Genomic DNA, 15,519 nt, shown 5'->3' on the forward strand with positions numbered 1-15,519 from the left:
CTTTGATTTTTTTTTTAGTTTGACTCCTGCTTTCCAATCCACTAACAGGGAGGGGTGGGATTTACGACCTATACTACAGCCGGCCACCAGGGGGCGATGGAGATGTTTCGAGCTGTCATGTCATCCATCTTTATATACAGTCACTGGTCTTGGTCTCAGTCTGAGTTAGACCTCTGATAAAGAGTAAACCGCCCCACAGATGATGAATGGTTTATGAGACCGGAGTCAAGTTAGCAAACCTGCTTGCTAGGCTGTTGCGACAAGCGTGCATTGCATATTAGCTGTTAGCGCTCCAGCTACAGTACTTTGTCAGTTATTACTGTTTGAATTTATGTGCTAAACGCAGTATGTCCTGGTACACAACCTGGCAAGTTAGCAAGCCAGCTAGCTTAGCCATTTTGACACAAGTAATTGCAATGTTGCCGGCTGCTAACCTGTTAGCTTGTCAGCTAGAGTAGATCACCTTGTACACAGCAGATGTTGTGACTGGGCATAGCAGGAAAAACACAGGTGTTACTAAACATTATCAGCAGCTCCGTTCTGTTCAAGTGTCCCCGTAAACCACGACGCTGTGAAAATGTCCTCTGTGGAAAAGGCCTGTGAGGAGTCACCCGAAGCTTCCAGAACCACATATTTGGCGAGGACACCAGTGACCAGGGCTTCACAGTCCACCCCGGATCACCCCTTCGCCCTCAAATTACAGTTTTCCAGTGGAGACGAAGCTGGTGATGAGTGCTTCACCCAGATTCCAGACTTCAAAATGCCTCTTCAGAAACCTCTGACAGACAACGTGCTTTTGGTCTTTGTTTTCTTGGAGGTCGCTGTGAGCACCAGGAGGCTTCAGTCAATCAGGGATCGTAGCGCCGCCACCAGGCCGAGCCCCACGCCGAGCCCCATGGACGTGGGCCTGGTGACGGCTCCGCCCGCCCCCAGGTGTAATGTGCTGTTACAGGAAGGGGTGGGGAGGGCTTGGGAGAGGTTAACTGGTGTGCGCCTGGTCGTCTTGGTTATATGTCGTAACAGGAAGTCGTGTTTCATGGCGGAGTAGCTATCAGGACCATACGGGACGTTAAGTGTCTCCGTCAAAACCTCGTGACCCGGGTACGTCACCTGTCAATCAGAGACCAGGAGTTAGTGTCACATGACCGTTTAAGTGTAACAAACATAACAAGATGCTCACCGCAGTAACTTCACACCCTGACCAACATGTTCAGACTGCTACTCTGCTAAGCTAGTTAGCCTGTCAGGAGCATCAGAACTGAAACTCCTGCTTTTAAAAACAGAAACACGGCGTTGTTTACTGTGAAGCTGTAGTTTCCCGGCAGCAGCAGTCTGTAGTATTCTCCATGCTGATTGGTCCTGAACGGACACATATTCCTGCGACCTCTGACCTCCACCACTGCATTCTGGACAGGCAGCCCGGAGCCATCGAACACACGACCTTTGACTCCTGAGCACGAACACACACACACACACACACACAGGTGGGTGAATATTAACTGATCCTGGTTCAGTTCCAGTTGAACACCAGAGAGACGTACAGGTGATCACAGACAGGTGACGAGACGGACAGGCGGACAGGTACTGACCCAGGTGGACCTGCTGGATGAAGGCCAGCAGCGCCTTCCTGTTGTCCGTCCACAGAGCAGGAAGTTGTTTAACTGGAGGAAACTTGCAGCAGGAAACCTCCAGAGTCAACTCCAAACACTGAGCCCACACATAGTTATAGTCCTGCATCCCACCTGCACGCACGCACGCACGCACACACACACACACACACACACATTCAGATTCAAACAGAGACTGTGTTTATCTGACATTCATTCACACACTCTGGCTCCGTAGGAACAAGTTTCCTCTGTGACGGCAGCATGTGTGGACACAGTCGGGACATTCAGTCAATCGCTGCTGATCTGCTGTTTCCTACGATTTTACACATCTCAGAAGACGTTGTCATTGAATTATGCGGGCGTGACAGGATCAGTCAAAACGGGCAGAAACAGGCTTGTGCACGTGTTCAGCTTCCTCAGGTAACGCTGCTGTCAGTGAGGCGATCGGGGTGCAGCGATCAGGTTTCAGCCATGTTTCTGCCTTTAGGATCCGTCTCACCGCAGTCCTGAGGCCTTTATGTGGAAAGTAAAGGTTTGGAGGCTGCAGGTTTGCAGCACATTCAGCTTTCACTCAGTTTTCATCTTGTCTAACGAATAAAGTTAACTTTATTTAAACAATGACAACCTGCCACGCTGCTGCTCTGGAGTCAAACATGGCGGTTTGGGCTCATGTGACATACACGTCTGAGACATAACGCTGAGGTCTGCGTCCTCTCGTGTGCACAGAGCGACAACTGACGCACCACAGAGTCAAACGCTGAGCACAGAGGACGCACCGACAGCTGCGTGGACGTCCGTCTGAACCGCCATGCATCAGTAATGACATGTTGCATAAAACCCCACAAAGCACGCAGCTGCAAACGCTGCGCTGCTATTTCCACCACTTTCAGATTTAACTGTAAAATGACCCGACAGGAAGAACGGCCTGTCCCTGCACTGCATGCTGGGAGGCCTATGAGCTCAGGCACGCTGACCTATCAGAGGATACCACTGGTATCCGTTGGTGATGCCGTCCAGGAACGGTCTGCCGTCGTTACAGCGGTCGCCGTGGTGCATGGAGGCGTGGCTGTGGGAGTACACCTTGGCCAGGTGAACGAACACATCGTCATCAGGGGCAATGCTGGCTCCGCCCACCTGCTCGCTCCCTGAAAACACAGAAGAAAGTTGTTTTTCCAACAGAAACGGTGACTTTTAGAGTATTTTTTTGGAGGAACTGAAGACTTTTCATCCAGCGCCATCATCAGGTCAGAGTTTCAGTTTGTCATTTATCTGGATAACTTCACTGAATAAAACCCAAAATCCACTTAGATCTGGAGAACGGACTTAAATTAAAGAGCTTTTGTGATTTGTCAGAGAGGCTGCTGGTTTTCTCCGAGCCAAATTTAGCTTGTTGTCTTCTTAAACGGCGCCATGCTGAGCTCAAAAACAGAAAAAGACTTTGGTTGTGATCGCAGTGTGTGGTCAACTGGCTGAACTGAACTGGTTTATTTATCTGACGCTGCTAAACAAGGTCATGGGACTGAGTCTAAAAGCCCGTTTCTGGCCTCTCCTGCACTGCTTTGCCCTCATATGAAGGAAAACTAATGTTAAAAAAACACATTCACCAAAGCACGCTGACTGGACGGCGTGGACCACCAGCTCTGTCTTATTTTCATGGACTTATTGTCTTAGTTTTGTTTAACTCTGAGCCTCCAGTTTACAGTCGTGTGTCCTCACATGTGGTGTACGTGTGTGTGTTTACCTCCGTTGCTGTTGTCGTAAGGATAACTGGCCACCAGCGCTCCGCCATGGAGGTTGGCGGAGAGAACAAAACTTTCAGTCCTCAACCAGCCAATCACAGCTCTGACCTGAAACATGACACAGTGAACGACCAATCACAGAGCGGACTTAAACACATCATACTTTAGATATTGTTCACGGGATCAGGCTGGTAATACTCTGAATTTTTGTTTATAACAGACCAAAACCAACACGTCTGTCCGCCTCTCAACATGTTCTGACTTCCTGTCTGTGGCTCTCAGCTTCAAGCCCATTGGTTCCTACTTTACAAACAGCTCACAAACTCATTGTGTAAAAAAAGGTTTAGTAATTTCCTCAATCAGCTGCTCGCCGTAGTTTTTAATCAAGCAAACAGGAGGAAATAGAGCTTTTGTTGGGGACTATTTTCAGCGGCGGATGAATCCACGTTGGTGCTGTAGGGAGTGATTGACGTGGACTGCTGACTGGAGCGGAAACAGAAACGATGAAGACCTCCGCGTCGATTTCGACCAATGAAAACAGGTCGGAGGTGGAGCAAGAACGCCTCAGCTGTCAAACACACAAACAAAGACAGAAAAAGGCAGGCGACCAACCTCCGCCTCCCGCTTCCTGTCGTCGAGCTGCTGCTGCCTTCGGAGACCAGCGAACGCGTCGGGGAAGTTCCTGTTCAGATCGATGCCGTTATGGTTGAACCTGAAGCAGACAGAGAGACGGAGACAGACTCTGCTGGATTACTGTGGACTGACTGAACACAGCAGCAGGTGTTTGACGTTAGAGGTCAGCAGCGCTAAAGCTAAACCTAAAACGCAGATGTTCAGCAGATATGATGTCCACCATGTTGGCATCTGCAGCAGAACTGTGGTCATCGTACCAGACGCTGTGGTGGAGAGGGAGCTGAGCCTGAAGGCCTCTACGCTCCAACCTTCAGCTACGGTCACAAGCTTTGGGTAGTGTCCAAAAGAGTGAGATCACAGATACAAGCAGCTGAAATAAGCTTATTCTGAGGGCGTCTGGACTCGTTCCTTGGAGATAAGGTGGGGAGTGTAGACATCCAGCAGGATCTCAGGGTAGAGACGCTGCTGGAGGTGGTTTAGGCATCAGATCAGGGTCCTCCTGGGTGCCTTCCTCTGGAGGTTTTCCAGGCACGTCCAACTGGAGAAAACCCCAGGGTCGACCCAGAACTCCCTGTAGGGATTATTCATGTCATCTGGCCTGGAAAAACCTCAGGATCCTCCAGGAGGATCTGGAAAACGCTGCCTAGCCTGCTGCCACATTTTGGCCCAGATGAGGGATCAAAGTATTACTCAAAACCACAAAAGTCAAACTCATGCTGGAGGAGAAGTCTCCATGATCATCTGGGAACCACCAATGAACAAGACTTTATCACAATCGACCAATAGTTGTTGAGATATTTCAGTCCAAAACAATGGAGCAACATTCAAACCAGTAAAAACACGGTTCTCTGCTTCCAGCTGATTGCCTCTCATTGTTCATTAAGAAAAAAGCAGTTTGCAAACATTGTAACCGACCGGCATATTTTTGTCTTTTTTGGTCATTTTCTAGATGGTTCCTCTGTTTAGTCCGTCCAAAACAAACAGCAGCTGCTGCCGAGGCTCCCATGGGCAAGGCACTCCTGTTGAGAAGTGTTTCCCACGATCTTTTGATGACCTCCAGGAAGTGAGTGTGTCTTTATTTATGCAGCGGAGTCGCAGAACAGAACCTTTCACCTCCACAGAGGACAGCTAGAGACAGCTTGTGATGTTCACTGTGAACACGACACGAACAGCAAAAACCAAACCCGAAAAGACGATTAAGGACAAGTTCAACACTCAGAGCGAGTTATCGGCTGCTACTGTATAAATTCTGCGTTCTCTAACGAGGGTTTTTGTTGTTTATGTTTATTTCTGCTGTGAGGTTGGACATTTTAACATGGAGGTCTATGGGGAGTGACTCACTTTTGGAGCCAGCCTCAAGTGGCCGTTTGAGGAACTGCAGTTTGTGTCTTTGTGTATTTTGACTTAAATTAAAGATCTTAGTACTTCCTCCACCACTCTTCAGTGTCATGGTCTGGTTTAAGGCTAAAACCAGGAAACACGTAACCAGTTTTTTTATGTCTTCGTCCTCCTGAAAGACATCGGTAAGTCCTACTTTTCTACAAAAACCAGCAAATGAGGCGAGATGTGTCCACCTGCAGGCTCAGGAATATGTGTCAGCATCTCAAAAACAAGACATCTGAAGACAGAATCAAGAAAACTGATGAAAAAATACTTTTTCTGCCACAAACTGGTGAAATAATTTAATCTCATTGGCTGATTTTTTCACCTTGAGTTGCTCGAGTGAAACGTTTCCTTCTACGGTTTGGAAAGTGGCGACCTCAAACAGACCACACACACACACACACACACACACACACACACACACACACACACACACAGCCCTGAAAGGTAATGGTTAAACCCTTCGTGAGTGCCCATAATGAGGCTGTGAGAACAGACTGACGTCCCCACAATCTGATTAATACAATAACATGGACACACACCTCTGCACGGGACATTAGCAGAAGTCAAAACACTTCTAATTAGATACTCTTAATGTGATTGTAATCTGTGTGTGCGTGATATATGTGTGTGTGTGTGATATATGTGTGTGTGTGATACAGATCGACAGTGTGTGTCTGGTTTCCTGCCTATCAGAGTGTTTTGGGCGTTGGAGCGTTGCTTAGTTTAGTCTATACACAACAATCATGATGGCTACAAGTGTGTGTGTCGTCTTAAGCCTTTAAAGTCTTGTTTTGACAAGGTCTGACACACACACACACACACACACACACACACACACACACACACACACACACACACACACACATTTTAACCCTGTGTGAGACAGGCGACGGGTTTGTGGCAGACCAGAAGCGGCTCGTTTTAATTCTTTTAATCTTAAAGAAGCTCCTCAAAGATGCTGCAATATACCAATATTTTCTATTAACAAATGATCACATGACTCGTTGTTTGTGAAAGGGTGTGAACGGTGTGTGTGTGCGTGTGTGTGTGCGTGTACCTGCCCTGGCTGTACTGGCAGTCTGTGTCTGACGCATCGAAGCCGTCGGGGTTCATCGTCGGCAGGATGTGGACGCGCGTGCTGTTCAGTAGCTGCAATGACCACGTCTCGTTGTTATGGTAACCGTGCACCAAGTCATCAATCAGCTGTAGCAGGAGCTCCCGGCCAAGAACCTACACGCACACACGCACGCATGCACACACACACCCCATTTTAACAGAAGTTAAGATTGATCAAAGGTGTAAATTCAATCTGAAAAAGAGTCATTTCTGAGATTAAATTGGCTAAAATTTGAATGGAGTTTGGTGCTTCAGAATGACACCGTTATCCTCAGCTTCCTGCTGTCGCTGCTGCTCAGCTTCATACTCATTCATTCATTTCTACCCAATATCTGTTTGCGAACATGACTCAGTGAGCCGGCGTGTTCTCTCCTGATGGAAAACAGAGGGGGAGGAAGTGATGTCGTGAGTCAGCGAAGGAATCGAAACGCGATCCGGAGACGAGTCAGAGGCTGCTCCGGGGCGGGCGGCTGATTGGACGGTGGAGCGAGAATTTAAAAAAAAAAGAAAAAAAACAACTTTGTGAATGAATGAGAGCCTCGGGGGGGGAAAGAGAGAAGGGTGGGAAAGGTGTGTGTGTACAAAGCCGCCACACACACACACACGCACATGTCAGGACTAGCTCTGCCTCCAGCCATCACTGTGTTTTCCTCCAACACTCCTCATAACTGTGTGTGTGTGTGTGTGTGTGTGTGTGTGTGTGTGTGTGTGTGTGTGTGTGTGTGTGTCTTTCACATCTATCTTCAACCACTGTTGTCCAAAAACTACTAAAACACACCAGTGAGCCTCACTGTTCTGGCTGACATGTTCGTTCATGACCATGAACACACACACTGTAGTTTATTCACACCGTCCTGCTGCCACAAATACTCCCTGAAGCAGCAGATGTGGATTAATCCGCCGCTGAAAATAGTCCCCAACAAATGCTCCATTTGCTCCTCTTTGGTATAAACAGCGAGCAGCTTTAAAGTGCATCTCTGACCTCAGGGCTCGGAGGACACACACCTCTCCGGTCTGAGTGTCACTGCTTACAGTTCCCATCAGAAACTCGCTGACGGATGGGAGGGCGGGGAGGTTTTTCCTCTAACCTCAAGCCTGTTTAGACAACAAGATGAAAGCGGCCCCGCGCTGTTTACGCGGCTGTGCATTAGCAGATGTAAGCTAACGTCGCAGGGAGTAAAGGTGGGCCTCGCTTGGATCAGTTAAAATGTCCCCAGAAACAATAACAGCTCCAGAGAGCAGTTTGAGCGTCTTTCAGCACAGGAAGCGCTCGCTGCCTCTCGCCTACACACACACACACACACACACACACACACACACACACACAGATCAGTGTTGAGAGGCTGCATGCTGTTATGTCATTCTCTGTGAACTCGGCTGGCTTCATCGACTCCTCGTGTGATTCGAGATTTTAAACTTTTTTTCCACATCGACTTTGTCAGCGCGCTCCTGCAGGGCTGCAGCTAATGAATATCCTTATTGTCAGTTAGCCTCCAGGTTACTTCCACAATTTTAGTCTATAAAATGCCAAAATGTGAAAAACGCTCGTCACGATTTCCCAGAGGCCCAAAGTGACATTTTCAAATAGCTCCTTCTGTCCAACAGGCAGTCCAAAAGCACAAAGACTCTTCATCTGCTGTCACAGCAGATAAAGACAAGCAGCAAATCCTCACATTTAAGAAGCTAAAACCAAAGAATATTTAGCATTTTGCTGGAAAAGTTGCTGAAAGCTGCCAATTAGTGTTCCTGCTGCTGACTAATCGATCAATCGGCTAATCATTACAGCTCCAGAGCCCAACCGTTGACACATTTCAGTCTTTCAGTGGGGTTAGCGACGTGGTGAGAGCAATATCACGACATTTCTGTAAACAAATCACTTCCACGTGATTGAAGTCGCTAACCCTCTCCGTGATGTCGCGTATCTAACGTAACTCCTGCACCGTGGAGGAGGAAGAACCGTTACCTTCGCTTTCAGCCATCTTTGTTATTGTTGTTGTCACCGCTTGCTAGCATGGGTGCAAATCTGCATCACCAGCTGAGAAACGTGCTGATGTCAGAGCGGAGATAAGATCAGGCTTCAGGATGAATCTCAGCGTGCTGGAGGAGCTGAGAGTGAAGTCAGCTGTTTGGTTTAAGAGTGAGACGAGTCTAAAGTTAAAGCAGTGCTGCTGAAGCAGAGGTGAGAGACGTCTGTTTGATTAGACGTGACTGAACTCATTATCGTGAAACCAGCAAACAAACTCACACACTGCTGCAGTCCTGCTGCCTGAGCTGGCCGGCTGTTTGCAGCTCTGCCCGCCTGAACGCCACGTGACCGCCGTCCCTCTGAGGGTTTGATGTTCTGCTGCACGGCGGACGCTGTTTGCTTCATGTGGTTAAAGTTTGGCTAAACAAACACAGTTTCCCACCAGAGGCCAGATGTATAATCGCAGCATGCCTACAAAAACCATCCAAGGTCCTACACAAGAAGTGTGTGGACACTCGAACATTACACCCACATGTGACATCATAGCCATTAATCTGCTGCTGTAAGTCATCAAGATTCATCCTCGGGGGGCCATGAACACCTGCACAAGCTTTAACAGTATTCCATTCAGGAAGGGGTGGGAACACCAATGATCAAAGAGAGATCATGTGTTTCGGTTGTTTCGCTGCTTGTTTATCATTTTTACACCCTGAACGTCCGTCTGTGTCACACCAATCAAAAGCACATTGATTATTATGTCAAGGAACCGACGACGGAGGATGATGTCAGCTAGCGTCAGTTAGCACAGATCAAAGAGCAGCTCGTACCGACATACCGACGCCTCGTCCAAGTCAGGTCTCAAATCTCTGAGACGTTCGCGACAGATTGTCTGAGCTTCAGGAGGCAAAAAAATGTTGAGTCCTCAGACATTCAAGTTTCAAGGTTTGCGAGCTTCATGATTTTAGTGTCTTTCAGCTCATTGTTTTGGTTTTCAGCCTGCAGCAACGCTGCTCATTAGCATTTCCAACTTCACTGATGTGACATTATGTCCACGTTGTGTTTACATGCAGCCTTAAAGGCGCTGATGTCCGTCAGCTTCGAGCATCTTTCAGCAGCTACAGGCCAGATTTCACATGATGTCCTGAGTCCGTTCCTGCTCCCAGAGGACGAACACGTTTGACTTTGATCACTCAGTGACTTTTCCTCGAGCGACACCCTCAAACTGTATGTTTTTATCTCCACTGCTGGTCCAGAAAGGCTCTGAGGAGGCCTGAATCGGCCGTCTGATCGAGGCCTCTGCTTCATCTCTGTGTTGTTGTCACCACTGAAGCTAAACGATCTTCTCAGAGCAAACGAGGTCGTGAGGTGTGTTTGTTTGTCGCACTCACAGGAAACAAACTCATTTCACACAGGAAGACGTTTTTTGGGAACTGCTCACATGAACACACAGCAGACAATGATCTCTGCACGACACCTTTTCAGCTTGTCTGCAGAGGCCAGGTCCTGCTGTTACAATGTGTGTGTGTGTGTGTGTGTGTGTGTGTGTGTGTGTGTGTGTGTGTGGACTCAGTGAAAAGGCCTTTTTCTGGAGGTTTCCTCTGAACCGACACACTCCACTGACTGTGTTTGCTGACTGTGTGTGTGTGTGTGTGTGTGTGTGTGTGACTGTGTGTCCAGGCGTGACTTGTCTATTTAAGGACATTTCCATCCACTTTCACACACACATGCAGTGTGAGATTCCCGTCCGTCCTCTGAAGGGTTACAGGAGGTGATGCGTTCAGACGAGCATGAAGTTAAAACTCTTCTCTCTCGGCGAGTCTTCGCCGTCAGTTAGCGCCGCCGCTTCTGTCGTGATGCGTAATATTTTAATGTTGACTCAGCGCACTGCCCGTTTTCAACTCACACACACACGTGCGCACACATACACTCACACGCTGTCAGTCGTCTGAATGCAGCAGTGTGTGTGTGTGTGTGTGGAGTGTGTTTGACTCTGAATGGCTTTTGTTGATCTCTTTAGTCTCCTTTTAGCCCCACTTCCTGTCATCAGGGAGGGGTCCTGTTGTGTGTGTGTGTGTGTGTGTGTGTGTGTGTGTGTGTGTGTGTGTGTGTTCACCTCGTTTCCATGCATGTTAGCCACATATTTGAACTCCGGGATGCCAACGGTGTGACGGCGAGGACTGAGACCCAGAGCCAACACCCACAACTGCTGACCTGAGAGAGGAAGAGAGTAAACACATTGACTCGAGCTGCGTTCGGTGTTTCTGAGGAAATCTGCTGAGGAAACGTTTGGCTGAGATGTTTTACAGTCGATATAAACGACACAGCGACTCTGAATTAAAGCAAGGTTTAACTCTGAAGTGACTCCGGACACTTGGAGCTGGTCTGGGGTCAGTCCACCTCTCTTACAGTGAACACTGAGGAGGAAACAGACCTTAAAGCTCCACCGATCAGTAAGAACGACAGGACAGATGACTGTGTGAAGTGAAAGGTGTGTGGCGGGTAGAGTTAGCATCTCTGTAGTTCCTCTTTGCTCTATGAAGCCTTTCAGTTCACTGTTTTGCTTTTACAGCCGGAAACTTTGCTGTTGTGGTTCTGTCACAGTTCGCTTATCAACCTCGTTACCAGCCGGCGAAGAAGAAGCTGAGACAAACTGTGCCAGAGCTGGCCAGCACAGGCGGGCGGAGTTAGCAACACGCTGGTGAACATGTAGCACGCGAGGCAGCTGGATTCACAAGATCACACAAGATCACACGTGATTACGCGGCACAGGAATCCAGCCTGCCGGGCTTCAATATATAAACGTGATCGTTGTAATTGTTGTTTAAGATATCAGTTTTAACTATTAAGATGCAGATTAGGCTTAACCTCAGACACATGCCTCATTTCCTCAGAGACCGATGAAAAACATGCTGAATGAGAGATTGCACGGAGCTAAAGAAGCTAACGGAACAGAGGCTAGACAGGAAGTGATGTCATGCCAAATGTTTCTCTCAGGATTTAAGTTTGTCCCACAGAGGTGAGCTACGGCTCTGCACGCTGAAAACTAATCACAAGTACGACGATGCTAGGAGGCTATCTTTGGGCATGGTGGTGCTTGTAGCTAAATGCTAACATAAACATGCTAACATCCCCACAGTGACAATGCTAACACACTGATGTTTACCAAGTTCACATCTTAGTTTAGCGTCTTAGCGTGCTAACATTTCCTAATTAGCCACTAGCTGTCTGTCACCAGCTACAATAAAAATGATTCTTAACCCATTTCCCAAGATGCAGTTCTTCCTCCAGGAGTCATATATCCTTTCTGGTTTTCAACACAAAATATAAAAGTAGTATTTTTGTATGAAAATATTACCAATATAGAGAATTATAAGCACTTCATAGAAGCTTGGCCCTGTAGCTCGCCTCAAGCTGGAGCTAATATTTACCCAGAAAAGTCCATCTGAGTGACCGACCAACCACAAAGGAACAAAGTGATGTTCAATTTTTAACCGTCGGTCATGTTCCAGCAACGCTGTGGAAGCACCGAGCACAGCGTGCACTCGACCTCTCCTGATGAAACTCAACCGCATGCATTAGATTCAAAGTCCACAAAAGCACAAAGCTAAATGTAGCAATGCTAATTTTGCATCTTAGTAAATCAGCCCTCAGTCTGGCGCCCAGTGCATTCCAGGCGCCACGACAGACTTCAGCAAACAGCTGAGAGCGTATGTGGTCCCAGATGAGAGTCTGTAAACTCTGCGAGGGTTTACGACTTTTTCAGCCTTGAATCAGATGATGAAGGTTGAACTGCAGGAGTTTCTGTTGACACTGAACTAAAAGTTTCCATGTAAACACGACGACTGTGACTGAACGTCAGCGCTGTTAATGAATGAAACTGTACAAGCTTCAGCTAGTCTCACTCTCTCTCACACACACACACACACACACACACACACACACACACACACACACACACACACACACAGGTTGGACACAGGCCAGCTGGCGTCCCAGATTAGTGCAGATTAGGTGTGTGTGTGTGTGTGTGTGTGTGTGTGTGTGTGTGTGTGTGTGTGTGTGTGTGATTAGCCAGATTAAGGCGTCCCAGATTAAATTAACCTCCATCATATGATCACACAAACACCAACAGGCAGCCACGGCTCGGTCTCATGGTTACCATAGAGACTGACACCCGAGACTTTTCCAGTCGGCCATCACCTCGAGTGTGTGTGTGTGTGTGTGTGTGTGTGTGTGTGTGTGTGTGTGTGTGTGTGTGTGTGTGTGTGTGCGTGTGTGTAAATGTAAACTTCAGATTTGCATGATTCATGCAGGATGAGAATAATTTGTGTTGCAAAGAATTTAGAGCAAGAAAAGCAAAACGTGTAATCTGTCTGTAGGTCTGTCTAGATATGTAATTACATCAGTCAGGGTCTCACAGTGATTGTCAATCATTGTTATTTCATCCAGACTTTGATTTAATCTGCTTTAATTTCCTCATGATTTGAAGCAATGAGACATGTTAGCGTCACTGAGTCACGTGGATGGCGTCCTTATTAGAAAATTATACATGACACCACCATGTTTGCTGACAGCCGTCAAAATAAAAGCCTTTAATAAAGTATGATGGCAGACTTCTGTGGTTTATTCAGTGTGTTTCCGTTGTTTCATGTCCTGACACTTTATTTTGAAATCCACAGACAGGACAGACAAGGACGGACAGGTGCGTCGTTACCTCTGACAGACTGGCCGATGCTGTACAGGTGTGTGATTTCCGGGTTGGAGGCATTGATCTGGAGGAGGTACTGCTCAATCTCATGGTTGCTGTGGTAACGAAACTCCAACATGGAGGCGGGGCTGAGGACGAGGAAAGGCAGGAAGAGGAGGAGTGATGACATCGCTGCGGCGCCACCTGCGGGAGGAGGAAACGGAGCTTTGAAACAGTGCGAGTGGCAGGTGTGAATGTGGGAAGAAGTGAGGCGAAACAAATGGAAAGTGCATCGACTGCTCTGTGAGCAAAGAGTCGGTGTGTGATCAGGTACAACGTCTGTACGCTGACGACACACACCTGTACCTTCCACTCAAGCTTTGCTGCTTTCATCAGGTTAAAGTTTGTTAGATCCACTCATCGTTTAACCCAAACGTTTCCGGGTTAAGCTTCATGTTTGTGAGGATTTGCTGCTTGAGCATCCTGCTTTTTGGTTCAGTCTGAGAACATGTCGCATCTAAAATATGTCTTTTGTGTCGACGGCCTTTAAAGCCATGAGCAAATATATAATTAGAGCGCAGCAGTTTTGTCGTGTGTTGATCCCTTCAGGAATGCCGTCAGTCTCAAAGGAGTTAACAAACAGGTTACTGTCTCTTCCATCTGTCCTCGCTGGGTGTCCGTGAACTCACCTGCAGCCTTGTTCAAGTTTATTTTCCTAAAGCTGATTTTATCTCAGTTTTCTTTTGCCTACTTAATGTGCTGTAGATCTGGTTGAGTGGAATTTAGTTAAACTTCAGTTTAATCTTCAACATCAAAGTTGATTCTTGACCTTGGAAATCGAGAGTTTTGACAAAAAAACTCTGAAATCAACAGCCACGAATCCAAAAGAGTTGTGACAACGTGTTAAAATATAATTAAAAAAGAATCAATAATCAATAATCAAACTGTTCCCTGACAGCAGTGTTCATGTGTTCCTCTCCTTCATCCTTCATGTGTTCACAAAGTGGTGAACTCGCTCCATCCTCTATGAACGACTGAGCCTTTCCAGGACGCCCCTTTCACACCCAATCATGATCCTCTCACCTGTTACCAATCAGCCTGTTTACCTGTGGAACGATCCAAACAGGTGTTTCTGGAGCGTTCCACATCTTTCAGTCTGTGAAATGTGTTGCTGCATCAGATATTTACAGAAATCAATGAAGCTGATGAGCTCAGACATTAAATCTATTGACTTTGAGCTGTTTTCAGGTGAGTTCGTGTCACACAGGATCAGTAAATGATCACATCCTGTCTTACTGATGCTTTGCACAGCATCCAAACTTTTACAGAATCAGGTTTTTAACTTTTTCCGGAGCATTTGACGGCTTCTTGTTGTCCTTGGACTTTATCTCAGTTTAAGTTCAGTCTGTGTGTACAGTTCATCTCTGCTCAGTCACTTTGCAGCGACCACAGAAAAGCTCTTTAAACAAATAAAGCCAGTTAATATGAAGCAAACACAAACCGAGTGCTGTAAGAAGAAACGCGGGCTGGTAACAATTTTTAAAATATTCTGGAAAACACTGCAAACATACAAGAAAGTCCTGTTTGATGAGAAACCCCACACAGCACAGGAATGATAACTGCATAGAAATACTACAGGCACGTACTTCTGCTGCAGGAGGAGTACTTCATGACTGCAGAGCAGGTACACATCTTACAGGAATATTACAGAGTTATTATAAAACCAAAAGATCGCAGTTTCTCCTGAGCTGCACACACTCGTTACAGGAATATAACAGCGTGTCTTCACACCTCACAGGTATCACAGGAATAGAACAGGAAGCCTGAAGCAGCAGAGCGCTGATTGGTGATCGATAACGGCGGTCAGAGGGCTCACCTGTCCGCCGCCCGTCGCTTCGTGTGTCGCCGCTGACCGCGGAGGTGAGACGGCCTGAGGAGAGTCCGGATCCGGCTGTCGCGTCTCTCTGTGAACGTTACTTATTCACCAACGGGTCTCCCTGTCTCCCCCGGCAGGGGCGGAGCTTAGAGAGGGGGGAGAGAGAGAGAGAGAAAGAGAGAGAGAGAGAGAGAGAGAGAGAGAGAGAGAGAGAGAGAGAGAGAGAGAGAGAGAGAGTGTGTGTGTGTGTGTGTGTGTGTGTGTGTGTGAGTGAACAGGTTTCTGAATGAAACACACTGATGATTCAGCCACTTTAATGTGTTTGACCAATCAGACAGTCTCATGTTAATTTAGTGTATTTTCATTGAAATAAATGTGATTGTGGAGTATTTTTATTGTTAATTAATTAACAGGTTGTGTTTTATTGTGTGCAGTTCTGTGTTGTGTTGTTAAAACAGAGATGCATGCTGTCTTTTTAATGTCACGTTTGAGTGAAGGTCTACCTG

The 15,519-nt window shown here is 47.1% G+C and overlaps 1 protein-coding gene across 1 annotated transcript; it reads right to left on the bottom strand.

Annotated features, from left to right (window-relative positions):
* Positions 1–296: 296 nt before the first annotated feature.
* Positions 297–15,129, bottom strand: cpm (carboxypeptidase M). Its single transcript, XM_070991508.1, has 10 exons — positions 15,014–15,129; positions 13,165–13,341; positions 10,564–10,661; positions 6,426–6,598; positions 3,962–4,061; positions 3,352–3,457; positions 2,585–2,755; positions 1,590–1,742; positions 1,302–1,450; positions 297–1,110 (listed from the first exon to the last, which is right to left on the bottom strand). The coding sequence occupies exons 2-10, from the start codon at positions 13,325–13,327 to the stop codon at positions 841–843; spliced, it is 1,383 nt and encodes a 460-aa protein (XP_070847609.1). The 5' UTR covers positions 13,328–13,341; positions 15,014–15,129; the 3' UTR covers positions 297–840.
* Positions 15,130–15,519: the final 390 nt, after the last annotated feature.

Source organism: Chaetodon trifascialis, chromosome 22 (genome assembly GCF_039877785.1).
Source record: "Chaetodon trifascialis isolate fChaTrf1 chromosome 22, fChaTrf1.hap1, whole genome shotgun sequence".
Lineage (NCBI taxonomy): Eukaryota > Metazoa > Chordata > Actinopteri > Chaetodontiformes > Chaetodontidae > Chaetodon > Chaetodon trifascialis.

Coding starts and splice junctions, on each gene's coding strand:
- cpm (XM_070991508.1), bottom strand. CDS start 13,327: ATGTCATCACTCCTCCTCTTCCTGCCTTTCCTCGTCCTCAGCCCCGCC. Junction 10,662..13,164: donor CATCGGCCAGTCTGTCAGAG/GTAACGACGCAC, acceptor TTCCTCTCTCAG/GTCAGCAGTTGTGGGTGTTG. Junction 6,599..10,563: donor CTAACATGCATGGAAACGAG/GTGAACACACAC, acceptor GTGTGCGTGTAG/GTTCTTGGCCGGGAGCTCCT.